Here is a 27,072-nt window from a genome sequence, read left to right as displayed (position 1 = left end):
CGTTGCAATTGGTCATACAAGATGGGCAACACATGGACCTCCTAACGTTGGAAATGCACACCCACAAGATTCATCTCCAAGGATGGAATTTGTTGTTGTTCATAATGGAAGTATCGATAACTATTCCCAAATTCGTGATTTTTTGGAAAGCTTGGGATTTATAAAAAAGCTTGGTGTTCGAAAGCATAGTAATCTTTCTGGGAATTCCTTAGGTCAACCAAGTTCTGTCATTCATGTTGAAACAGATCGACCAAATGAAGGTCCTCTTCCAATCAACAGTGAAACAGACACTGAGATGCTTGCCAAGATGTGTGATTATATATATACCAAAATTCCTGAAGCCTCGTTTCCAGTTATTGTTGGGAATTGTTTTCGTCTTATTGAAGGCTCTGCGTCCACCATCTATAAATCCCGCTTTTTCCCAGATGAGTGTGTTGCGACTCGTCTTGTTTCACCTTTAGTTCTTGGCTTCAAGTATAACCGGCCGTTTAAGCGGGAGAACAAAGCCAAAACCGTCAACGGTTTTAATCACATTTCTCTCAATTCCTTCGACGGCACTTTTACGGTTTTCGACACAACCGTCACACCAGATTATATTATTCCACCACCAGATGAAATCTTTATATCATCTGATGCCCAATCATTTTGTGAAGAAACGTGTGAGGTATTATATCTTCATGATTATGATATCGTTCATTTTACAAAGCAAGGAATTATCATATATAACATTGGTAATGATCCCGATGAAACACGAAATATTGTACATATACCAAAGTCAGAAGTCTATAGCATATTACCTAAGGATACCACCAATTTCACAATTTCAGAAATCAAGCAACAACCGGAAATACTTCAAAAAATGGTAAATCGTTATGTTAACTTCGACGACAACACTGTAAACATTCCAGGGATTAATGAGTTTTTACCCAAACTACAAAAAGCGCGACGTTTTATCTTCATTGGATCAGGCAGCTCATACAACGCAGTGATTGCGTCGCGTACAGTTCTTGAAGATTTCATTCCTTCTGTTATCCAATTTGAGTTTTCATGTGAATATAACGAACGAGATTGCCGTGTCTCGAAGAATGATGTCTGTGTATTTGTATCACAAAGTGGTGAAACAGCTGACACGTTATTAGCATTAAGTAATTGCCATAATCGAAATGCGTTTTGTATTGGCATAACTAACACAAGAGGCTCATCACTTACGCGGAATGTCGACTTTGCATGTTACACTGATGTTGGCGTTGAATATGGCGTTGCGTCCACAAAGACATTTACTGCGAACTTAATTATGATAATACTTTTAGCGTTATCGATTGGCGGCGATGTTAAAGTTGACGAAAAGAATTCGATCATCAAAGAACTGAAACATTTAGAGAGCACATTAGAAGAAGCGTTTAAACTTGATGAACAAATCGAACATATAGCCGATAAACTTCAAGACCAAAAATGTATAATGGTCTGTGGTCGAGGAGGTAATTATGCAATTGCACGTGAGACAACATTAAAGCTAAAGACGATTGCATGTACTAATGCGGAAAGTTATCACGAAGGAGAGTTGAAACATGGACCAATTACACTCATCGAAGAAGGAATGAAATTGATCTTTTTGGCAACTGTACCAAGTGATGTATCAATCGAACAATACCGTTCAACGTTGGGACAAATTCATGCAAGAGGTGGTTACCCAATTATATTGTCCGACACTTTGCATCATGAGTTAATGTCGTATTTCGCAGACGAAATGATTGTGCTCCCGCACGTGATCGACTGCTTGCAAACAGTGATTAACGTGATCCCGTTCCAATTGCTCGCTTGCCACATTGCAAAAATTAAGGGAATAAGCCCAGACGCACCAAGGAACTTGGCAAAATGCGCAACAATTCAATAAAAGGATTTAGTTATGAATATCGAAACAAAATCGTTATTAGGAATTAATAATTTATGAAACAAATGCGTTTAATGATAATATATAAATCGTATGAATAAAATCAATTTGTCATTGAGATGTGATGAATGTTTTGTATTCATTCCAGTTTAATGATAACATAGAAATCGTATGAATAAAATCAATTTGTCATTGGGATGTGATGAATGTTTTGTATTCATTCCAGTTTAATGATAATATATAAATCGTATGAATAAAATCAATTTGTCATTGAGATGTGATGAATGTTTTGTATTCATCCCAGTTTAACGATAATAATATTTTACGTTTATATAATGCAAAATTGTATGGTACATCGCATTATGACGTCATGAGCTTTATAGCCAAAAATTCAAAGGAAAAACAGTATGGATAAAATGAATGCATTCATTACCACCACGGAGATGATTTGGAATCAAACATATGTGGGCTTGTTCATAGCAGCAAGGAGATAAATGGTGGAATGGTTAAAAAAGCTCAACCTACCTAAAAAATCAGGAATAGATTCTCAAATGCGTACACATTCTTAAATGCAATTCATTATTTTCATCAAAAAGCATAATGAATTATATCTTAATATCACATATAAAACTAGATCAACTTTGGAAAAAAGGAACGATAAAAATATTTTGACAAAATTTTATTCCAATTTTTAAAATGTCAAAATATTTTGAAATTTTAAAATTCTGGCAAATTTTATCACATCAAAAATGAACACATTTCATTTTTTTTTAATGGAAACTCCATATGAAGAAGTTCAAACAATAGTCATAGACAATGGTTCAAGCATGTGTAGAGTAGGTTTTGCAGGTATGAGTTATCCATGTTTAAAATTTCCATCTGTTGTTGGAGAACCAAAAATAAATAACATAAATAATTTAAATGGTATATATATAGGTGACGATGCTTTCAAGTTAGACCACGTTCTCGCAATTCGAAATGCAATTAATAATGGAAATGTTACGGATTGGGAAAAAATTGAAAAAATTTATAGTTATACCTTTGATATCTTAAAGGTAAATTCACATGAACATCCAGTTATTCTTACCGAAACAGTACCAAACAGTCAAGCAAATTGTGAAAAGATGGAAGAAATACTATTCGAAACATTTGAAGTTCCTGCATTACATATTGATAATCAAGCTCTTTTTTCATGCTTTTCTAATGGATGTGATACAGGAATTGTGTTAGAATCAGGTGATGGCGTTACACAAATAGTGCCTGTTTATGAAGGATCAATTATCAAAGGGAAAGAAAAACATTTTGATTTAGCAGGCATCGATGTAACAAAAAGTTTACAGGAAGTTCTTAACTATAGACTTGGTAACACATATGTCAGTGCACCAACTAAATTAACAATTTTTCGAACAATTAAAGAAAATATTGCTTATGTTGTTTTAGATTTCAAAAAAGAAAGTGAAAATGCAATCACTTCAAGTAATTGCGCTTCTGGCGCTTGTCTTCCAGATGGTACTGTTATAGGTCTTAACAGTGAACGCTTTGAATGTACAGAAATTCTTTTTAACCCAAAAAATAACGAAACTGATGGAATTGATAAAGTTCTTTTCAAAGCAATAATGGATTGCAATGAAGAGGTTCGAAATAAGATGTTTAATAATATTATTCTTTCAGGTGGTAATGTAATGTTAAAAGGATTCCATGAGCGTTTAGAAAAAGAAATAATGGAATTAGCACCAGAAGCACAAATAAATGTTGTTTCGTTGGAAAATCCAAAATATTCTGCTTGGTTGGGTGGTTCAGTATTTGCAAGTCTTGATATATTCTCTGAATATGCCATCACAAATAACAAGTATTATGAAAACGGTATAAAAATTGTCAGTCATAAACAATCATAAACAAATTTTTTTTCCCAAATTTAATCAAAATGTTATGTTTTTTGGATTTGCTTGCATTTTTTTTTGTTCCAATGTGGTAAGAATGTAATGTTCATTACATGTTGATGTCTTAAAATTAAAAAAAAAAATATTTGCTTCTGTTATAGTTATTGTTAAATTGTATAAGATAAGCTGACCGTTAAAAGTATTAATTATAGAGATTCCTAAAGTTTTTGCGCTTTTTGTAATTCATACAAATATTCTTACATCGAAAGCCGATGTTTCAAAAAATAGCATCGAATGATATCAAAAACATAAGAAATCCAACTTCCTGATGTATAACATGCAGTATTAGTTCATCGCGATAAAGCTATACATAATATGTTGATCAAGAATAGAAAGAATTCAACTATTGAACAAATTGCATTTGCAGGAAATTCAGTCTTGTTGTTAAGTGACAATACGAAACTTACCTCAACTAGTTTTGTTCGATACGACGCGAAAGTGAAAGCATAAAAGTCATTATTGAAAATATGTTCAACTTCTATTTTTATTCTGTAATTAGTGTTTACCCTTTCTTATTATTGAAGCTGAAATTGTTGAAAAAATGCATTTTTCTTTAAATTAAACTTCTCAATTTTGAAAAGTGGCAGTTTAGTACGTTCTTAGGACACTTTTTCTTAGAAATAAGTTCGTTAGAATTTCCTATCGTTAGCGGTTACAAGAAAAATTTCATCCTTCCATACAACTCTTACAAAATTAGCTGAATTAACATCTCAACCATTGCCACCTGTTGCACTTGATAAAAGGAAAGAAAGCTTTCTTCGAATGGAATATGGCTTTACAGATTTTTATCAAGATCAATTTTCACTTACACAACCACCTTCACCAAGATCTGTGATACCAAAAATTGAAGATGGACTCCCAAACTATCAGACACAACAAAAGGATCAAAGGTATTATCAGAATTTTACATCATTAAAAAGAAAATTAGATAATGTTGATAAAATCCGATTTAACAAGACAGACATTGAAGCAATATGTAAAACAGAGCCATATCAAAAATTTTGGTTAACCCTGGATATTGTTTCTTCGGCAATTAAAGAGATTGTAGATTTGCCATACTTTGATGCAGCTGACTCCAAGTTTTTTGTTTCGGATTTTGTGGAAGCTCTATCTTCATATGTTAGGAAAATGTATCATCAATCATCTTCAAATCAAACAAAGGCGCAGTTAAACAAAGAAATGAAAGATTTTATAACAACAACAAGATCTCTTAAACAAGAAATCATTCAAAAAGCAATTAATTTAAAATCTGTTGATATTAAAATGATGCCCAAAGATAAACTTAAAGATTACGAAATCCCAGCCGAAGCAGAGCGGACAAGAAGTACAACAATGCCACGAAAGACACAAAAAAAGAATTTTTCCACAATGAATGATTTAAAAATAATAGCAAAAATTTTTAAGCCAAATGATACTCTTCCTCCATATTACCAATATGATACTAGCAACCCAATTCCCAACGCTAATTTTTCAGCAATTAAAAATATTAATCCCATCCATAATTCAATTCCACCTCTAACTCAACCAAAGGAAGAAATTGACGTCCCAACAAACATGTCTTGCAGGCATCCTCTTATTATACAGAATAATAATAAACGTTTACCAAATATAACAAAAGTCCAAATACCAAAAACAACTAGAAAAACACCATCAACAAGATCATCAAATCCCATTGAAACCTGGAGAGATACTGATCCATTACCCCGTGAAGGTGATGAGTCATGCAACAGTATCGAGCAACTCCATCGTATCGTTGATGAATTTGAATTCATTCCACCAGAATATGACGGGGTGCCCGAGCCACCGTTTAAACTTACGGATCCCCCTGAAACAAACGAGGCACCCCAACACGATGATGGATCTCTCGACGAAGAATATTCACTTGACAAAAATCTCAACGAAGAAACTTATGATGAACGTCAAGAAAATGCTGAGCTTCCTAAGAAGAAAGCTATTGATTTAGATCATCGAGTACTATCTTTGGAAGATACAGAATCACTTGATTTCCTTCAAAGCTTGAGTATTAAAATGGCTCTTGGAAAGAACGAAGGAGAAAAGTCTTTCCAAAAGATACAAAAAATTTGGGATTCTCTCGGATTTTCTGCCAAACAGAAATTTTCTCTTGTTTTGAAGTATACAACAAGTTTAGACGAAAGCCAAAAGCTTGACGAGGCCCTCACACTTTGGCAGGCAGCAGCAGATGTTTCTAAGGAATACGATTCGTCATATTATGATTTGAAAATTTTCTTAAAACATCAAAATACCGTTGAAAAAAGAAAGGATTTGATACTGGAGCAAATGCTGAGCGTTATGAAGGCTGCTGTTGAGAAACTTAAGAGAATTGCGGAACAATTGAAAATCAGATTTGACGATGATCTAATTCTACACGGAAATGGGGTTTATGAGGTAATATCAGCAAGAAACAAAAAAATTGAACTGTTGGTTAATTCATTTAATATTAGTGATTAGAATAATGTTATGTAATTAAATAAATATAAAATATACATTTTTATAATTGCGGATAATTTAAATCAATAAATGTAAAATCGATGAACACTTTGGTATATGTGGATTAAGTAACGATTCAACTTTTTTATATGTTTGTTAAAGCAGATAACACAATGTTTGCTGCTGTCCTAATTTTTTATTATGCTTTTTTATTTTTGGAATAACAAAAACTTTTGCGAATTTCTCAATCTAATATCAAAGAAATAAATAATTTGAATAACTTTTTTGTTTTTACTATGTTCTCAGTACAGATATTTCACACATATAGTATAGATATTGTAACATTTATTATTTACAATTCTAATGGATTTGAAGAAGCAGCTAAAAACAAAGATAATATAACGCACCTTATCATCAGAGGCAATGTTAGTGTGATTCCATTAAATGCATTTGATGGGTTGAATTTATTAATATCCATTGAAATTGGGAATAATGTAATTATAATTGTCACAATAGGATATTCTGCATTTTCTTATTGTTCTTTGTTTATAAATGTTATAATACCATCTTCTGTTATTGGAGATTAAGCATTTCAAAAATGTTTGTCATTAACAAATATCATAATTTCATCTTCTGTTACTTTAATTGGAGTATTTGCATTTGATTATTGTTCTTCTATAACAAATATTGAAATTCCATATTCTGTTACTTCATTTGAATGTTTTGTATTTTTTGTTTGTTCTAATTTAAGTTGTATTTATTATGATGGTGACAGACAACCAAACTTTATGAAATTATATTCGTATGCTAATGAATCATTTGGAACATTAAGTGTTTCAAAAGGAACAACTATTAAAGATTGTCTTCCATGGCAAACGAAATCTTATAGTCAATCAAAACACATTTTCAAATGCATTTACTCAATTAAATACTTTTTCACAATCAAATACTTTAAGTCAATCGAATACATTTAATCCTGTGTTAAATTATAATTATAATTTAACATTGATACATACTATCATATTTATTGATTCATTTTCTATATTGAAACACTTTCTGTGATTTATCAAGAATATACACAAGGAAACACAAAAATTTCTTATTATGATTCAGTAATCACTAATTATTATTCTAATTTCACTTTTTCTTATGATAACTTCGAAATAAGTAAAATCGAACAAAATGAAGATAATACTGTAGCAATAGCTGTCAGAATTGTGTTCCTGTTGCAGTGATATTAAATGCAGTTTTCATAGTATTTTTAGTAAATCGTAAAAGAAGTTGTTTTCTTTTTTTCTCATGATAAACATAAGATTATGGAAAATGCCAAAAGAATTTTTGATTCATAATATTTACAAATCATACATTAGAAAGTTATCATTGTGTATCCCACGCTTGAACTGTTTTTCATTAGCACAGGCCTCCATTTTTGCTTATTAAAGTAACAATGCATCCAATACTTGAGTATTGGCTCATCCTCCATTGAAAATCCGATTTTTTTCATCTCTTCGAGTATTTTATCTTTCTGTAATCTTTTTCCGACGGAGAGTTCTGCCAATTTTGTGATGAATTTATTTGCTATTCTTTTAATTGATGCATACAAAATCAACAAAAATAATGACTCAGGTCCGTCGGCACCTTTTCCAAGTGTTGATGATACAAAAGAACGCGCTGGACATCCATCGCCTGAATAAACACTGTTATCAAAATCAAGTAAACTTATCATGTTTTTGTTCTTTTGCTCAAAGTTTTTAACTACAACAATGGAATATTTAAGACACATTAACGCATTAGCATTGTCAATTTGTGCAACATAATGCGGCTTAAAGAATGGTGATAACATGGAAAAACGCTTGGCAAGTGACATTGCTTCTTCGGTGTTTTGCGAACGAATAACTAAGGTTTGGCCACTAAGAACGGTGAACGCACAATAAAAAAAGGATTTGTTCGCCACAAGCTCAGTGAGTTTAAACTTAGATAAGTTATATTCATCTTGAAGTACTTCCAATACTAAATTGGAATAACAGCCGAAATAACCGCCGAAATCAATCATTGGAAAATCTTCTTCGTAACTCGCTTGATTTTCAATTGTAGCAAGGATTGGAGAAGGAGGAAGGTGTGTAACAAAGTTATCGAGAGTATGGTCAAGCTCAGTAAAGTGAATTAGAACTTTAATAGGTCTGAGATCGTTATTAACAATCATGAAATAACTGGGATTTTTGGTTTCACCTATAGATTCATCAATTTCTGTGATATTAAAGTGCTTTAATATTGGCTTGAGTGCATCAAACTTCGCCCTGAGAATTGATATTGAATCATCTTCAGAATTGGCATCAATTGTTTTTTGTAGTGATGAAGCAAATTTCATTAAATCTTGTGGAAACGAAGCAACTGTATTATGTTGTATCTTGCTTATAATATTGTTTATTTGTTGTTGCCTAGAATATTGAATTGCATAAATCATTTCTTTTGATTGATTTGCTATAACAAATACAACGGAACGGGAAAACCCTCTGGCATCTATATCATAAACCTGTGTATAAACAGCAATATAATAAGCAGATTCATACTTGGATGTTACTGTGGTAATTGGTAGTTCACATGAATCATAAGAATTTGGGTTAGCAGGCGTATTGACTACAGCATTCATAAATGCTGTAAAATCTGTTATTCCGGAAGTTTTTCCATATTCCCAAAAAGCAGATGGAGCAGCACCCTGAGAAAATTCAAATAATGCCGAATAATATCCACTCTCACCTTGGAATAATTGAAAAGTATCCTCAGATGATACAGAAGATAAACGGGATGACCTACGTAGGTGCAATTTTTGAATTTCGTTTTTCTCCATTGTTGGCTGCAGTCAGACGTTAATTCTTTTCAATTCCACTTTCTTCTCTGAAAATTTCTATCCTAAACGCGGTTACAAAATGACAACCTCAGAAATATTGACCTAAAAACGATCGTAGCTTTGATTATTAAGTTGTTCTGGAATGGCCAAATCATATTATAATATAGGAAATTAAAATGCAGAATTCAACAAAGGACCAACAAAACCTCATGCGTTTGATTCAATCTTTAAAAAAAAAATGTAGAGCAAAATTTGTTTTAGAAAATTCTTAACTAATAAACAATATTACATGTAAATTTCTTTAAATAAAAAAGTCAAAATCAATTGTGCTATATAAATTTTGAAACGAAAAGTTTTCTATAACTTTAATAAAGTGGTGCAAATTTAACACACGATGGAATTTCTATAAGACGATAATACTTTTCTGGGGAAAACGATAATATAATCATTGAATCCGTTCGTGGTTTCCCCCTCCACCATCAGATCTTGTGAAAAAAACAGCATATTACTTAACAGTTTTTTATGCGTTAACTTTATTATTTAAAAAGGGTACGAGTGAATATAGAAAAATAAAATAAAATTATTTTTATATCGCACTTTTAACATTATAATTGGTTCTAATAGAATCAAAGAACACTTCAGGCTTTGGTAGCTTCCCTTCTTTTTGGCATTGCATATGATAAAATATTCTTTTATTTGTTTTCAATACTCTTTTTAACTTTTCATAATCGTTCAATAGACTCTCTTTCATTTTTTCGTTTTTTTCCGAATTCTTTTTTGATATTTTCATTTCGTCAATTGATGGATTTTGTATGTCCAATGCAATTGTAGTTTTAGCCTTTTTAACTCTATCCATGAATTCAGTCAATTCTTTAAAAGTTTTATTTTCAAATCCATAAATTCCAATTTCATTAATTTTTAATTCATTCACAATGCTTTCTAAAGCTTGCAATTCTTTGTCTCCTCCGTTAACGTTCCCCAAAACCAAAAACTTCAAATTTCTTAAAACGATCAATGATTGAATGAATTGAATGAAAATAAAGTTGTCAAAATCACCTTCGATTTCAATTCCTGAAATTTTTAAACCGTGTGAAAGTTTGATTATATCTTTCAATAATTGTGTTGAATCATCGGTTGTATTGTTTCGAAATGAAACCAATCTTAAATTCTTTTGTGTGTATAAAAAAGCAAAAAGAAATTGACTACTTTGACTTGGAATCATATTGTTATCCCAAATGAATTCAACAATATTGGGATAACATTGTTCAAACTCTATTTCTGATAACATTTCATACGAATCTTCATTTATTTTTAAATTCCGCGCTATTAAAATCAATGGAAATTTTGACCTATCAAAGGTAAGAAACTCTAAAAATGACTTAAGTCCAACTGAATTAAATTCACATGTAGAAACATCTAAAACAGAAATCGATGATAACAAAGTACAGTTACTAGCTATCGGTGTGTTAAATGTTAAGTTGTTTAATATAACCCAATAAGGTTTTGCAGATGATGAACATAATGATGAAAAAACAAATGATCCATCTTTAGTATGTTCATTACTTCCATTGAAGTAGAGACATTTTAAATGATTAAATGAACTAAAAAAATTTCTTGCTAATGAAATACTACAATCTGAAAAATCAAATTTAGCAAGTTTAAGCTTGGAGACATGATGTAAGATATAATATTGCTTTAACCGATCAATGATTTCAAGCATTTGATCACTGTCGATGCGCATATTAATTAAAGCCATTTGGGGAAAAATGGCACTTCGTAATTGTCGAAGTAAATGATCAAGACATCTGTGAGAACATCGCGAAAATATAATTTGGAGGTTGGTGCGTATTTCTGGAGGTGGCTCGCTGATTTCTGTGTCTGATGTATCGGAAATATATTTCTCAAGTTTGGAGCTATAGTCAGTAAATGTAAGTGTTTTAAGACTACGTGTATGAGATAGAAGTGAATAAAGAAAGTCATCGAGTTGTATAGGAAGAAATGCTGATAAGGTAAGATTTTGAATCGTCGATTCCCACGCAATAGCATGGCCAATTGCAGCGGCAAAATTACCTAGACGAAGCGAGGTTATTTGAAGAGTGGTTTTGTTGATGCTATTTTCCCATTTGTCAAAATATGAAAAATCAAATAATGGTTTTGAATGGATTTTATAATAATGAGACAAAGTAATAACACGCTTCTTTAATGAGTCATTACGGCGAGAGCTGATTTTTGGTATTGGTAAAGAATCTGTGTTGATATCAATTTTGAAATTCTCATCTTCAATGTTAAACATAGTTTCATTTAAAGAAATAATAATGCGCTCTGTGGCATCTTCTGCATTTTCGAAGAATTGGAGACGAAGAGAAAAAGAATTTTCCCTGTATTCTAAAAATAAATTCGAATTTTCGAGATTAAGAGATTTTATTTCAAGGATAGAAATCTCGTCATGCAATTTTAGATTTTTTTTAAGAATATAGATTGTGCCAATTGTAAGAACAAAATACCCTGAAACATATTTTGAGTTATCATTGAATGAATATTCAACTGGTGTAAACATTGAGATTTTTTCTTCATCAAAAACATATGGGATCTTTCGAAATTCATCAAGGATTGATTCCTTTACAGAGATTATTGATTCCATTTAAAGGCACTTTCCACAAAATTAAAATTTGGCGGTGATGATGAAAAACAAAATCATCGCTCAAAAAGTGGTAACTTATTGAAATCAAAAGAATTGAGCCAAAAACGATCACTTGTCTTGAATCCTGATGTGTATTAGGAAATTTTAATATCAATGGGATAATAATGCTTTTCACTGTAGAAAAATGAGCTTAAAGCTATTGGAACTCAAAAATTAAAATTTTTTTGAACAATAAAATCATTTATTATTCATGGATTCTAATTACATGCAAAAAACTACAATCTTTGATATAAGTTTTCAAAAGGCATATGTTTAGATAAATGCACAGAAACAGGAAATATTGAATTTATTATCATCATCATTTTTTTCAAACAATTACTTGATTACTTCTGTGCAGATATGTTTTTTCATGATTTAAGAATTATTATTTGGTAACAATTTTCAATTTCAATCGCTAAATTTAGCCATATTGGGTAACCGCCACATAATCAGAAAAAAGTTATCGAAAATAAACTTCTCAAATGTATGTAATTTTTAGTGTGAAATTAGAATTATATATTTAAAAATATGGAAAAAAAAAAAAAAAAAAAAAAAAATGAAAGAAATCAATTATGTAATCATATTCTTTCCTATTTAATTTCCAAAATTATTCAAAACATATTTTAATATTTTCAGGTATTGTCAAACTAAATACTTCAAAAAAAGATGTCTGGGAGTAAGTTTAAACAATATGAACGAATTGTAATGCTTATTATTAAGCTTAACAAGTTTTAATATTTTATTTCTTTTGCAAAACATTAAATACTCAAAAGTAACAATTGTTAGAACATTTAATCCAAAATTCGGAAATATTTTTTGATTTTAAACATTAAATAAAAGAAAAAGTGTTATTTACTGATCTTTTATTCTTTCTGCTGTATCATCGAAATCTTTTAACATTTCTTCGATTTTTGATGTATATTTATTCTTCATACTTTTGATGAGTTCTATTTGTGTTTTTAGTTTTCCATAGTCCTCAGAGTGACACAACGCAACGCCAACATTTATGGTTGTTGCTTCGTCGTTTTGGAAAAGCGATTCCGCATTTTGTATCGCGTTTCGGCCATTTTCCCATTCTTCGATTGCGAAGTGACAAACAGCAATAACGTTAGTTAGGATGGGGGATGGATCGTACATTTCGGAGAGATCAAGAAGAGCAAAGAGCGCATTCTTTGTGGATTCTTTGTCTTTGAATAATGAAACATATGCAGAACATAAGGTTGAGACAATTGTATTTTGAAGACTGGAAAGTTCTTCCTCAGCTAAGTCTGGGCGATTTATTGAGAGTAATGATTGTATTCTAAGTGCAATTGCTTCTGTATGTGTATTTCCCATAAGTGCTTCATAGGCTTCTATATAACGAGAAAGATGCAAATTGATAATAGCAATGCAAATGCTGTAATATTGTGATGTTTTGATGAGAGAATTGTCAGAACCTTCAAGAAGTGATTCCATTTCTTCTTTTTTGCCTGACTTTAATGCTGTTGCTAAAATATATAGTCCTTTTTGCACATTGTTGCTTTGTGAACGAGTCGCGTTGAGAACAAAATCAATTTGGTTTTGAGCTAATCTAGATCGTAAAACAAGAAATTCAACTTCTTCATTATCTTTAGGTAATCCAGCACCAATAGAAATCACTTTTGCATAAAATCCAAGGTAAAAGTTTTCTCTTAAATCGTCAACAGACATTCTTCTATGTCACTTTTATGGTTTATTTGACCAGACAACAATTGAAAAAATGGTAATTTATGTCCCAAGAAAAGCCAACAGCAAAACGACACTCACCTCATGATGAAATATATGGTCCACTCTTTATTCCAAGTTACTGTTGGCCAATAATAGATTGCCCAGAATTCCAAAGACTTAGACATATACGTCAACTTGGATGTGATTATCTTGTATACCCAGGAGCTACACATACTAGATTTGAACACTCCCTTGGATGTGCTCATCTAGCAACTCTTTTTATGGAGCACTTACAAAATCAACAGCCAGAACTCAAAATTCAACCAGAACATGCACAAGCAGTAATTATTGCAGCTCTTTGTCATGACCTTGGCCACGGACCTTGGAGCCACTGCTTTGAACATGTTGCACACCATTACGATCCTTTATGGGATCATGAAGATATGTCAATCAAAGTTTTAAAGCATATTTTTAGGAAATACAAACTTGACATCCCTGTTGATGTTATTGATGCTGCTGCATCATATATCAGAGGAGATCCATATGAAAAATTTCCAGAATATTTATCATGCATTGTTTGTAATAGACAATGTGATATTGATCTAGACAAATTTGATTACCTTGTTCGTGACATTAACCGATCCCTAAACATAGCAAGTTTTGAATTCAGTCGGCTAATATATAATTGTCGAGTTGTTGAAGGAAAGCTTGCATGGAAGATAAGTGAAATGCAAACAATAGAACGGCTTTTCTTCAACAGAAACAACATGCATAACAGAGTTTATCAACATCACACAATTCAAGCCATGGATTGTATGATCACAGATATGCTTGATGCAGCTGATCCTTACTTTAAATTTGAAGAATCCCTTCAGAATGTTGAACTTTATTGTAAGTTAGACGACAGATTGTTTACAATAATTCAATCCGGAAAATGTGGGGAAGAAGCAAAAAAGATAGCTGACAGAATCTGTGAAAGGAAACTCTACAAGCTCGTTGGAGAACTAAGAGTTAACCCTAAGAACGAAGAGGGGCTTTCGTACTCCCAAAGCCAAGTGCAGCAAATCGAAAAAGACATCTCTCAATTTGCTGACATACCAAGTGAAAAATTGAGATATGTCAAACTTCGATTTAGGTACGGAATTTCTAAGCAACATCCACTTCTAGGAATTCCTTTTTGGAGATCTGGTTCAGAAGATAAAATTGTTACCCTGACACCATCTGATATATCATCTATTGTTCCAATACATTTCGTTGAAACTGCAATGAGAGTATATGTAACAGATGTAGAATATATTAATGTGGCAAAAAAGGCATTCAAATTGTGGAAAAAAGAAAAATGCTATCAATAAAAATTGGTTTTTTAGACTCTTCTATCGTAAATCACGATTTCTATGGTTTATTCGGAATTTAGATGAAAAATAATCGTTCATAAGTCAATTCGTCCATCGTTTTCTAATCACTTCACTATTTCTTTGATGATTTTTAAAATACGAGATCATTATTTTATTTGTACATTAGAATGAATCTATTACTAAAATAAATATAAAATGAATACCTTGTTTGATTTCGAAAATTTCATTATAATGACTTTATGTTATATGTTGTAATCCATAATTTTTTATAATCATAAATTATATAAATCATACTTAAAGAAATTTGGATATATGATACTTCCTATTTTGCATGTTAGTTAACAAACAAATATTTGTCAATTCTGGTTACAAAGTGCCGTTTATTATTTTGGCGGTGGACCAAATAGTCATTCAAATATTCAAAATGCCAGTATACATTTCAATTGAAAAATTTATGCCAAACAGATGGACGAGTATACTCGAAATGAATGCATAAAAATCATGGAAAAAATTTTAGAAAAGCCATTATCAGCCATGTTTGTAAACCCAGTTGATGACACTATGGAGGGAATGGAAGATTATTATACTCGTATCAGAAAACCAATGACGCTTGGTCAAATTCAAGGGAATCTACTTACAAACGAATATTCAAGCATCAAAGAGTTGAGATACGATTTTTCTTTAGTTCATACAAACACAGAAAAATTTTTTGGAAGAAATTCATATTATGCCATGGCTGCTAAAGAACTACGTGATTCCTTTGAAAAAATGCTTAGCACATTAAAAGAAGAAACTTTCAAAAACTGGTCCAAAAAAGTAATGAAACTTGAAAAAGAGCTTTACCAAGAAATTGATGATGCATCTGAAAAAATCCAAAAATATTCGCCAACACGATTCGTATTTCCTAAGCTTCCTCAAATGGACGTAACAACAATCAAATCTTTCATTAAAGCGTCTAATGAGTTATGCAATAAAAAAGATGCACATGAATTTCTGCAAATAGTTCTTCGATATCATCCGAATTTGGGAGTGCACTCCAAAAGCGTTGAAATAGACTTGGATAATTTGTGTAATGAAGCGGTGTGGGCTGTGTATGCGTATTCACAAAAGCGGTTCTTAGAGGATCAAAAGGAATATCCTGTTGTTAATGACGATGAGCAAGAAAGTACCAAAAAATAAAAATTATTTAAATTTTGCCATTACTTTTTACTTTATGATCAAATATAAAAATATCAAAATTTAATATTAAACCATTATTGATAATTGAAAAAAAACTCAAACATGTTATATTCACTGTTTTCATTTAAAAATATTTCAAGAACTCTAATAATTGAATCGTTTCCAGCATATTCAAATTTCGAAAAAAGTTTGTGTTTCCAAAATGAAAATCTAAATGTCTTTAATATGTTCGTTAAGAACAGCGTGTGAAACATATAAAACAACAGAGCGTAGTCCCCAAACATTACCCATTTGTATAAATTGCCATTCTCCTTTTTCGTTTGTGAGTAATATTTGTTTGCCGACATTTTCACTTGACTCTATAAGCTTTTGCAAATCCGTACCTGTAACAGAGCTCTCTACAAGAGTAGTTCTTTGTGTTGTTAATCCCATATTATTTTCAATTACAAATGTACATGTTAAGGTATCTGTTGGTGAAAGAGGCATAGGGGGAATATCATTCGTGTACAACCCAACTATTTGTGGAGCACCTGGTACATTTTTCTTCATTCGAACATCAAAAAATGCTGAAGTTAGAATTAAAAGATACTTTGTCCTCCGTTTTCATTTAGTGCTAATACACCATGCCAAAAGAAATTTTTCTCAAGGGAAAATCTCTTGAATTGATCTCTTTGAGCGTTCATTTTAATTGGTGTTCAAAAAAACGTTAATTTTAAAAAACGAACAAAAATTTTATTTATCCAAAGGAATAATGATTAAATACATATAACACCAAAAAAAACACGAAAGTAACAATTGTTGATGTTTATTGTTAGTGAATGAAAAGTAGATAAAAATTAATTGCGTGATACTTGGAAGTTTGGCTGAAGTAGAGATGTTTCATCATTTGGAAGAACTACTTCTGGGATATCTGGCACATCAGGTAAAGGCTGTTCATTAATTTTTCTTGCAATTTTTTGCATACTTTCCAATGGAATTGTTTGTAGGAGAGATTGCTGAAGAACAACCTGTATTGCCAGTCTCAAATCATCTTCGTTAATCTCTTTATCTCTTCTAGCTTCGCAGGAACGTTGAGCTTCTTTGAGAACATCTGTTACGTGTCTATAGAATAATTCCACAAGCATGTGAGGCACAGCAGGCTCGTAGTCAGTTATTTCCATTTGATGAAGTAATTGCTTCATAGATTCGAGAATGTTTGCAGGTTGAGACATGGTAATTTTGGATGAACGTTAAGTTAAATTACAGCCAAACCTAGTCAATTTCCATGCCTTGATTGTTTTATTCATTTGATCTATGAGATCTAAGAATTTTAAAAGCAATGCGTAAAGATGAAATAGGAGGCAGAAACAACCATAAAAAAAAGAGATGTAATTTATAAAAATATATTTTTTAAAAAATTATTTATAATAAACAAAATTAATAAAAAACATTTATTATTTACATATATTTTAATCTGTATTAGTAAGTGATTCCTCTTGTGAAAGACGGTATGCTATCATATCTATGAAGGTAAAAATTGCGAATACACCGCCAAGAATTGATGAAACATCTACGAGAAACTTTGTTAAATTTTTATTTTTTGTATCAACCACCAAAATAGGAGAAATATCATAAGCGAAGTACACGCCAGGGTATTTTCTACTTTCATTTTTATAAAATTTTTGGAATTGTGTACTAAAGATACTAAATTTTTTCCCTTCAAGATCTCTTCCAATCGAACGAATATAATAATATTTCTTCATACGACCAATGCTTGTTTGAATATCTTTATACCCATCAAGTGGGAAATGATCATCTTTTGTTGTATCGCCAATACTAAAATGTTTAATTTGATGTGAAAAGTTAAATTCATTTATGTTAATTCCAAATTTGGAATAACTTGAAAAATGTGTTTCATCTTGATCATCGCCAATTGTAACGTAAAATGTACTTGGATGTCGTAAAACAGAAAAATTACCATATATTCGACATGATTCATTTAACATTGAATATATTTCTTGCTCAAAGTCTTTGCTTGAACATTGATCAATAGTTATTATTGGTGGAAGAAGTCGATTTTTGGATTTAAATGCTTGAAGAACTTCTTCACATGTATTACAACAACCTGATCGCATAGAATAACATGAACCACAATAATTATTATTGATATTATGCGAGTTTTTGGGATATGATTTCTTGGATATTAATTGATTAGTTAATCGTGAATAACGTTCTGTATGAATATGACTGTCATAAACATCTTCGACCTCTTTATAATTATTAATTAACTTGATTTGAAGAAATGAACAACCAATGTTATAAAAAAATAAATCAAAATTAATTTTAAACATTGGAATTCTGTTAGGATCAAAGACATGATTTTCAGTAAATGGAAGTTTTGTTTCTTCAACTATGAAATTTTGTTTTGATAAAGATTTGAGATAAGAATCAAAACTAAGGAAAAATAAAATAAATATAAATATAAAAGTAATAATGCTTAGTATTCCTCCATTTGTTGTTTTTTCATTAAATTCTTCTAAATATTTTGGGTAAAAATCAATTTTTTTAATGAAATTCATTTGAGAAATTTGGGAAATGTGATATGAAATATTTTCATGAACGTTTAAATTTTTTTTAAACACAAGAAAACAGAAAATCATCAAAAGAAATGACAAACCCCGCACTTTCAGTTCGACCAAAATTCACCACAATTGTTTCAGCTTCATGGTCAAATTATAAAGAAATTTGTGCAGTAATCGGTAATGATTTTCGAGTTCATTTTCTTCATCCTAATGGAATTGAACTATCCCAAGACCGTATATCACGTAAGCAACGAAGTACGAGTATTTGTTGGTCAAATTATCGAGACTATTTAGGAATTGGATGGAGTGATGGAACATTTTCAATTTTTTATAATTCTCAAGTTTATCATGGAACCCCAATTGAAAAATCATCTATTGTGCATATTTCATGGCATTCTATATTACCAATTTCAATTACGACTTCACGTACCGGTAAAATTATATATTGGGAATTTCAACAGAATGAAGTTAAAATGAAATATAACATCGACAGTAATCTTCAAGTTGATTTTTTGACATTTTTAAATGATTCAACATTAAATTCACTTCTCATTACAAAAGATGGAAACATTTTTTTATTATTAATTGATAATGAAAATGAAAACAATTATAACATACAACAAATTTCTACAAAGCAAATTTCAACACCAATCAATTATTTTACATTTAAATCAAAATCAAATAATTTCATTTTAATTAATAACTATAATATTTTACATAAATATAAATTCGAATACTCAAAAGAAAATGAAATTAATTTCGAAGAAAAACAACAAATTCAACTTGAAAAAGGTGAAAATCATTTTTTTCAACATATAAATCAAAAGTATTTATTATATTATCAAAAAAATCGAATTATTATTAGCACATTAAAAGGTGATAATTATATTAACTTCGAATTTGCTAAACAAGAAAATATCATTGGATTACAATATTATCAGCTTCAACAAGAAATCATGACAATTACAAACAATGGAAATGTTTATTTACATTATATTGATTTCAAAAGACAAAAAATTATCAATTTCCGACATTTTAGTTCAAATATATCAACCAAAAAATGTATTTTTTCGAGTTTAATACCAATTTCAATATTAATTGATGAAGATAGTAAATATCATCTTTGTAATTTACCTATTTATCGATGTCAATTTAACAAAGAAATCTTTATATTTCAAAATGATTCACATAGTTTATTAATTAGTAATCAAATTCGTAAGCGTTTTCCATTTAACATTGAACGAATTTGTTTATCTGGTTCACATTTATTAATTATAACACATTATAAAACGTTAATATATAATATAACATATAAAAATTTCCAGCAAATTAATGAAATAAATACTGAAAGTTTACTTATTGAAATTTTAGGTGAAAACATTTATTGTATTAAAAATAATATATTATATATATATACACTTCAAGGCGAAATAAAACAAAATAAAACAATTGAAATCCCAGGAAATATAATACAAATATCACTTAACGGTAAATATTTTTGTATTTTTAGTCAAAATGAAGAAAATATTTGTTTCCAACTTTATGATATTAGTCGAAGAATTCCGAACTTTCTAAATTCTAACACAATATCATTTAATAAATCTAAAGTTTATCGGATTCGTAATATATCAATTAATAGAGGAGGATATTGCGTTAGTATTCTAATTGATGTTTATAAAAATTATTCATGGAATAACTCGAAATATTTATATCTTTATTCACCACAAAATAATAAAATGAATAAAATTAAACTTCCTGAAGAAAATGAAATTCCAATTTTCCAATTTTGGGATATAATTTCAAATCGAATTCTTTGTATTCAAAGTCAAAATCATATTTATTTATATTTTATAGATATAAATCTTAATAATTATTTGTTTAATAAAATTATGTTCGATCAAGAACGTACAATATTTCGTGTTGAAACTCCTCGAATTTATTACTTTTATAATAATATTAATTCTTCAATATATTCAATTAAAGGAATTGTTTCAACAATTTTCATATCTCAATTTAAAATAATTGATGGAATTAATATTACTTTAAAACGTATGTTAATAGAACTATTATTTTATAAAATATTTAATTATCAAGATAAAATTCAAGAATTAATTTCAAGTATTGACGATTTGAATTATTTACATAAAAGTGTAATATTTTGTTTAAATAATAAAGAAATTGAAATCACAAAAATTCTTTTTGATAAATTAAACAATGAATTTAATTTTAATAATAACACAACAAATAAGAATCAAATTTCATTTCTAAATGATATACATCAAAAAGAAGATTTTAATAATTTAGATTTTTATAAATTTAATAATAAACTTTTTAACAATAACAATGAATATATTTTAGGAATTTATTATGAGTTTAATCATCAATTTGAAGAATCATTTAAACATTATTTAAATAGTGGTTTTCTTGATAGAGAACTTTTACGTATAACACTTCATAATAGTAATCTTCAAAATTTCTTTCAATATAATCGAATTTTTCCAAATAATTTAATAATCCATCAATGGTTTGGGCGTTATTATGAATATCATAAAAATTATGAACTTGCATTAAATCATTTTAATTTTAGTGGTAATAATCATGAAATTGTTCGCCTTCTTTGTATATTAAATCGTTATGAAGAAGCTTATAAATATATATCGAAAAATAATAATCGAAATCTTTTATGTTATTATTCGAGATTACTTTTATTACATTTAAATAGCATTAAAGATGAAAATGTTCTTAAAGTTCAACAACGAAAAATTATTGATTTATTCTTACAAACGAAACAAATTGGTACAGCGTTTGAATTATCAGTAAAATTTAATGAAAAAGATTATATTTTATCATTATCATTTAAAGCTCCAAAAGTTTTAATATCGAAAGCTGCTCATGAATATGAAATTAAAGGTGATATTAATTTAGCATCTATTTTATATTCAAGAAGTGGTCGAATTAATAAAACACTTTTATTATGTATTAATTCTAATTCGATTGAATTCCTTGAAAATATTTCATTAAATAATATTAATAAAGCGGATAAAAATCTTCTAAAAAAATGCGGAAAATTACTTTATGATATTGGTAAATATCAACTTTCTTCTATATTTTATATATATTCAAATGAGATAAAAATTTCGTATAAAATTTGCGCAAAATATAATATTCAATTACCTAATGATTGTATTAATTATATCATTTCGAATTTTAAGTCTTTCGATGATAAAAATATTATTGTTCAATCTGCAAAACTTTTAAATCAACAAAATTCGTATTTAGAAGCTGCTAAAATTTATATTTATTTACAAGATTATAAAGCGGCAATTCAAAATATTATTGATTCTAAGGATAATGATAAAATTATTCGTTTCGCTTTAAGTATTAATCGAAATGAAATTTATGAAATTTCAGTTAAATATCTTTCGAAACAATGCGAAAACGATAGAAGTCCACTTTTCAGAATTTGTATTGATTTTTATCGTCGCACTCATTCGTATAATAAAATCTGCAAATTCCTTATTAAAATTTCGAATAAAATTATTCAAACAAATGGCGATTATACTAAATCACTTAAACTATTAAAACTGTCATATCAATTTATTAATAAATTTGAATTTAATAATAAAAATAATTTATACGAAAAAATTTCATTTCAAATTAATTGTATTGAAAACCTTCAAAACGCAATTTCATATATCGAAAATGACCCAAATAAATCAAAAATATTATGTAATGAATTACTTAAAATTAAAGACATTGAAGAAATTCTTCGAATTGATGATATTTATGTTGTTTTAATTAAAGTATTTGTTTCAGTTGGAAATTATTTAAAGGCTTCGAACTTAATCGATAAAATGATTTCAAATAATATAAATGTCGAAAATTATATCGAAATAGAAACAATTCAAGAAATTTATGAAATGGCTGGAAAAAATTATAACGTGAATAAAAATATTAATAAAAATAATGAAAATGATAATGAAATTCCTGATGATGTCGCAGAAGATGTTTCAGATGATTTTTAAATTTATGTTTTAAATAAACTGATTTATTAATAATATTATTATTTTTAAATATTTTATCACATTTTTGCTAACACAAATGAAATATATTTGAAAATTTTGGCTCCATAATGAAATGGTATATCATATTATCAAAAGAAAATATTGTTGATTATTAATATATATATAGAAACATTAAAATTAGATTTCAAATTATTAAAAGAAATATTTGTTTCATTATCATTAATTCCTTTTCGTACTGATGAGTTTTTGACTGTTTTGACATTTTCCCAAATTTTGGTAAAAGTCTTTCTATTTCACATTTTTTATTGCTTTTTAAATTTCATATGGAGTATATATCTGTACAGAATGTAATTATTTTTTTTATGTATGAAGTTCTTGATCATTCTTTGAAAGTTCAATTCATTTAAGTGTGGAAATTATGATTTGTTTCTTTTTTGGCATTTAATGACCAAAATCTAATACGATAATCGCAATTAAGGAAATGATCAAAACTAAAGCTTTAGAACAGCTGTTCATTGAATAGCCAACTTTATATTATTTATCACAATTTCGAATATATAAGCCTTTATTAATGAAAAATTGGATGAAACAATTTCAAGTATTTAAATGCAATTATTTTATCAATAAAACATTCTTTATCAAAAGTATTATTGAATCTCAATCTTAAAGGTAAATTTAACGATTGATTTGCTTTTGCTTGTAATGAAGCAAATGTTTCAAATTTAAGAAACAACAAAAATAATTTTAAGCTTTATTCAATAAATACTTTTACATTATATGTGAACAAAATTATCTTCTTTAATGTTTCATCATTAAAAGTTTGTTTCGAATGCGAAAAAAAGAAAATAAATAACAAAAAAAAATAAATTTAACATCCGCTTTTTCTTGTAAACAAAACATTTTAATAAAAAATATATAAATCAATAAATTTACACAAGAACATAAATTGGAAAATGTTATTAAAGAATTAAAAATAATTAGCAAATGTGAAAAGAAAGAAAAATATTTGGTTGTTTGTTCAAAATTATAAAACATCTTTTGTGAACTAAAGTTTAAATTGCAATAAAAATTGTAAAAAGTCTTAAAAAGAAATGAAATAGAAATGTTTGGTGAACAGAAGTTAATTTGTTTTTCTTCAAGATAAAGTCTTTCAAAGAATTATCAAAGAAAATAATATTGTTTGTAACCAAAGTATTTGCATGATTGGAAGGGGCATTATAATTCTTTTGTCACATATGTAAATTTTTAAAATTTCATTTTCTTTGTAATGGCTAAAATTGCAAATTAGCACGCAAAAATCATTTCGAATTGTCTTTTGAAATATTATCAAGAAATAAAACATATTGAAGATGAAGAAGAAGGAAACAAAACGCGTTTTTTCATTGAAAAAGTTAGCAACCGAAAACCAAGCACATGCACAGCCAAATAAGTTCAGAAAATTGAAATAAAATCACACTTTCCATTGTAAATCAAAGAATATCCAACCGTTATAAATTGTGTGTATCTCATTGAAAAAGTTAGCAGCCAAATGCACTGCTAAATAAAAAAAAATTAGTTCATTTTGGTTTAGGTCCCTCTAATAACTAGAAGCCAAGACCAAAGAAGTCATTGTTCTGTGGCTGCTGGCGATTTTGGTTTTGGTTACCAAATCCTTGATTTGATGGTTGTCCAAATCCTTGATTTTGATTACCAAATCCTTGGTTTGATGGTTGTCCAAATCCTTGGTTTTGGTTTTGTCCAAATCCTTGATTCTGATTACCAAATCCTTGATTTCTGGGTTGTCCAAATCCTTGGTTCTGATTACCGAATCCCTGGTTCTGCCCGAACCCTTGATTTTGGTTACCAAATCCTTGATTATTTGGTTGTCCAAATCCTTGGTTCTGATTACCAAATCCCTGGTTCTGACCGCCGAATCCTTGGTTCTGTTGTTGACCGAATCCTCCTTGGTTACCGAATCCTCTGTTCTGTTGTTGGTTATATCCTTGATTCTGGCCACCAAATCCTCCCTGGTTACCAAATCCCTGGTTCTGGTTTCCATATCCTTGGTTTGGCTGACCAAATCCTTGATTCTGGTTTCCGAATCCCTGATTTGGTTGCTGACCAAATCCTTGATTTTGGCCACCAAATCCTCCCTGGTTACCGAATCCTTGGTTCTGATTGCCGAACCCTTGGTTTCCAAATCCTCCTTGGTTACCAAATCCTTGTTGGCGCATATTTGGATTTGGTTGTTGAGGTTCATCCATGAGACCAATAAGATCAAGAAGGCTTTGGTGTTGTGACTGTTGTTGTTGTGCTTTTTCTTGAGCAGGAGTTGGTGGTCCGAAATCAAAATCGAGTAAATCACCACCTCCACCTTGTTGTTGCTGTTGTGGCTGTTGTTGTTGTTGATTTCCAAATGGTGACCATCCACCTGATTGATTTTGTTGTTGTTGTGGTTGTTGATTTTGATTTGAAAATCCGCCATTGAAATCTCCTTGATTTTGTTGTTGCTGGAAACCTCCTTGATGCCTTCCTGAATGTCCTTGTGATTGCTGTTGCTGTTGAGAACTATTTTGTTGGCTTGCAGCTCGCTTTGAATACCATCTCTTTTCTTGATACTTAGCAGTTAAAAATGCACGACGTCTGTTGTCATCTGCGTTAAGAGGAAGTGGACAATCCTCAGGCTTCCACTTAGCCATCCAAATTTTATTGAAGTCTTCGTTAGTTTGCTTTTGAAGAAGGCTAATTTCATCTTGCGTAAAAGCTGCCATCGAAACGCTTTTAATTCGGTCTCCAAACTCACGATGAATTCCACTGCAATTTGTACATACAAAAATTCCATGAGTGGTATCAACGTTAACAGCGCACTGCTCTCCACAGTCAGCACACTTTTTGTTGCTAGGACTCCTCATGAGCATTCTGAGGATCTTTTGATGCTGCTTCGCTAATGCTGTTGTCATTTGAACAATTAGCCAATTTTAACGGTTCGATAGTAAAACGGTTGAATGTTGTGGCCCGATAACATTTGAGATATTTTTTTCTATGAAACCGTGTTGTTTTCAAAATAATTATCCAATCATATATAAACTATAGAAAAAAATCGAATTGAATAAATAATAATCGTTTGATGATATGGTTTTTTCAACAAAAAAAACAGATATGAAAATTATGAATTGGATAACGAACAATTACATAGATTCTTTTTCACAATCTTTTCCTTGAAGATCAATCTTTAGTTCGAAGATACACGTATTCAATGAAATTTTAGAAATTTCATGATTAAATTAAAATCAGGTTAAAAAAGAATTATTAGTTCTGATAAACATAACAAGAGCAACAATAAATGCACTTGTATATACAATATTCTTGTCCCCAAAAATTTTTTTGATTGGGGTGCCCGAAAAAACGATACAACAAATCGTTTACAAAATGTCGCTCGAACTAGGATTATCACAAGAAGATTTAGCTATACTTTCTAAAGAATTGGAAAAAGATCCTGAATATCAAAAAGTAAGAGACAAAATGAGAGCAGCTGTTCTTTTGTGCACACAGGAACTTATGAATGATGAAACAAATTCTGCATTCGAAAAATTTCATAGAACACTTCCAGACAACCCAAACATTCCAATGGCACTTGCAGCTGCGGCAAGTTACTTAGAATCACTTGGATTAAAAAATGTTATTTCTGTTCTGAATGAAGAAGTTAATTCAGACATACTCCAACAAGGAGAGGAAGCGCTAGAAGCACGCTTTCAGGGAAAAGAACCTAAGTCTGTATTACCTCAACTCGCAAAAAATCTTCAATAAATTTTAATAAACATATTATTACCCAAGAATAAAATGCCTAATACACAACGCATTTTTTTGTTTCATCAAAAATAAGGCTCAAATGAAAATTAAAAAATCAACATTTTGCAAAAATTCAATAAACAAATATTAAATAATCATTAATACCTTAAAAGATTTTTATTTGTATTAAAAAAATAATTTATTAGTGTATTACAATAATGAATAAAAAGGTATTGTAGTCATGATGCAAGTTTCACATAAAATAAATATATTTACAAATTGATCCTTGGTTTTGCTGATCAGATGAGACTTACTTTAGCTTATCCAGATCATGGAACGCAAATTTGCATTGATTTCGAAGATCCAGTAAATCTTAATTGTCTTTATGATCATCGTCTAGGTCAAGATATTGATGGTTCTATCCTTAGTCAACAATTTGCAGGTTATCTTTTCCGTCTTGGCGGCGGATTTGATAAACAAGGTTTCCCAATGAAGCAAGGCGTTCTTACTCCACGTCGTGTTCGTCTTCTTCTTCGTGCTGGCACATCATGCTATCGTCCACGAAAGGATGGCGAACGCAAGAAAAAGGCAGTTGGTGGCTGCGTTATTTCATCTGAAATATCAGCTCTTCATCTTATTGTTCTCAAGAAAGGAGATGCTGAAATCGAAGGACTTACATAAAATAGTTCCG

At 29.8% G+C, this 27,072-nt stretch overlaps 10 protein-coding genes across 10 annotated transcripts; 6 read left to right on the top strand and 4 right to left on the bottom strand.

Moving 5' to 3' along the window:
• Nucleotides 1-82: 82 nt before the first annotated feature.
• Nucleotides 83-1,894, top strand: GO595_000127 (Glutamine--fructose-6-phosphate aminotransferase [isomerizing] 2; the record flags this gene model as incomplete). The annotated part of the gene is made up of 1 exon (XM_067914047.1): nucleotides 83-1,894. One exon carries the CDS (start codon nucleotides 83-85, stop codon nucleotides 1,892-1,894), a length of 1,812 nt encoding a protein of 603 aa, XP_067779582.1.
• Nucleotides 1,895-2,664: 770 nt separating this feature from the next.
• GO595_000126 (actin) lies at nucleotides 2,665-6,300 on the top strand (the record flags this gene model as incomplete). Its single annotated transcript, XM_067914036.1, has 2 exons — nucleotides 2,665-3,690; nucleotides 4,465-6,300. 2 exons carry the CDS (start codon nucleotides 2,665-2,667, stop codon nucleotides 6,298-6,300), a joined length of 2,862 nt encoding a protein of 953 aa, XP_067779581.1.
• Nucleotides 6,301-7,645: 1,345 nt separating this feature from the next.
• Nucleotides 7,646-11,768, bottom strand: GO595_000125 (uncharacterized protein; the record flags this gene model as incomplete). The annotated part of the gene is made up of 2 exons (XM_067914025.1): nucleotides 7,646-9,036; nucleotides 10,760-11,768. 2 exons carry the CDS (start codon nucleotides 11,766-11,768, stop codon nucleotides 7,646-7,648), a joined length of 2,400 nt encoding a protein of 799 aa, XP_067779580.1.
• Nucleotides 11,769-12,659: 891 nt separating this feature from the next.
• Nucleotides 12,660-13,496, bottom strand: GO595_000124 (coatomer subunit epsilon-1; the record flags this gene model as incomplete). Its single annotated transcript, XM_067914014.1, has 1 exon — nucleotides 12,660-13,496. One exon carries the CDS (start codon nucleotides 13,494-13,496, stop codon nucleotides 12,660-12,662), a length of 837 nt encoding a protein of 278 aa, XP_067779579.1.
• A 59-nt stretch (nucleotides 13,497-13,555) lies between these two features.
• On the top strand, nucleotides 13,556-14,845 carry GO595_000123 (HD domain containing protein; the record flags this gene model as incomplete). The annotated part of the gene is made up of 1 exon (XM_067914003.1): nucleotides 13,556-14,845. The coding sequence occupies one exon, from the start codon at nucleotides 13,556-13,558 to the stop codon at nucleotides 14,843-14,845; it is 1,290 nt and encodes a 429-aa protein (XP_067779578.1).
• A 537-nt stretch (nucleotides 14,846-15,382) lies between these two features.
• Nucleotides 15,383-16,027, top strand: GO595_000122 (Bromodomain containing protein; the record flags this gene model as incomplete). The annotated part of the gene is made up of 1 exon (XM_067913992.1): nucleotides 15,383-16,027. One exon carries the CDS (start codon nucleotides 15,383-15,385, stop codon nucleotides 16,025-16,027), a length of 645 nt encoding a protein of 214 aa, XP_067779577.1.
• An 836-nt stretch (nucleotides 16,028-16,863) lies between these two features.
• Nucleotides 16,864-17,238, bottom strand: GO595_000121 (transcription initiation factor TFIID subunit 9; the record flags this gene model as incomplete). The annotated part of the gene is made up of 1 exon (XM_067913981.1): nucleotides 16,864-17,238. The coding sequence occupies one exon, from the start codon at nucleotides 17,236-17,238 to the stop codon at nucleotides 16,864-16,866; it is 375 nt and encodes a 124-aa protein (XP_067779576.1).
• A 6,958-nt stretch (nucleotides 17,239-24,196) lies between these two features.
• GO595_000120 (Arf GTPase activating protein) lies at nucleotides 24,197-25,552 on the bottom strand (the record flags this gene model as incomplete). The annotated part of the gene is made up of 1 exon (XM_067913970.1): nucleotides 24,197-25,552. One exon carries the CDS (start codon nucleotides 25,550-25,552, stop codon nucleotides 24,197-24,199), a length of 1,356 nt encoding a protein of 451 aa, XP_067779575.1.
• Nucleotides 25,553-26,021: 469 nt separating this feature from the next.
• GO595_000119 (uncharacterized protein) lies at nucleotides 26,022-26,399 on the top strand (the record flags this gene model as incomplete). Its single annotated transcript, XM_067913958.1, has 1 exon — nucleotides 26,022-26,399. One exon carries the CDS (start codon nucleotides 26,022-26,024, stop codon nucleotides 26,397-26,399), a length of 378 nt encoding a protein of 125 aa, XP_067779574.1.
• Nucleotides 26,400-26,684: 285 nt separating this feature from the next.
• On the top strand, nucleotides 26,685-27,062 carry GO595_000118 (40S ribosomal protein S6; the record flags this gene model as incomplete). Its single annotated transcript, XM_067913947.1, has 1 exon — nucleotides 26,685-27,062. The coding sequence occupies one exon, from the start codon at nucleotides 26,685-26,687 to the stop codon at nucleotides 27,060-27,062; it is 378 nt and encodes a 125-aa protein (XP_067779573.1).
• Between the last annotated feature and the right edge of the window lie 10 nt (nucleotides 27,063-27,072).

Source organism: Histomonas meleagridis, assembly GCF_020186115.1.
Source record: "Histomonas meleagridis strain 2922-C6/04-10x chromosome Unknown contig_1, whole genome shotgun sequence".
In the NCBI taxonomy this organism is placed as follows: Eukaryota; Parabasalia; order Tritrichomonadida; family Dientamoebidae; genus Histomonas; species Histomonas meleagridis.
The sequence above is the reverse complement of the archived record's forward strand: the minus strand, read 5'-3'. Positions and strand labels throughout refer to the sequence as shown.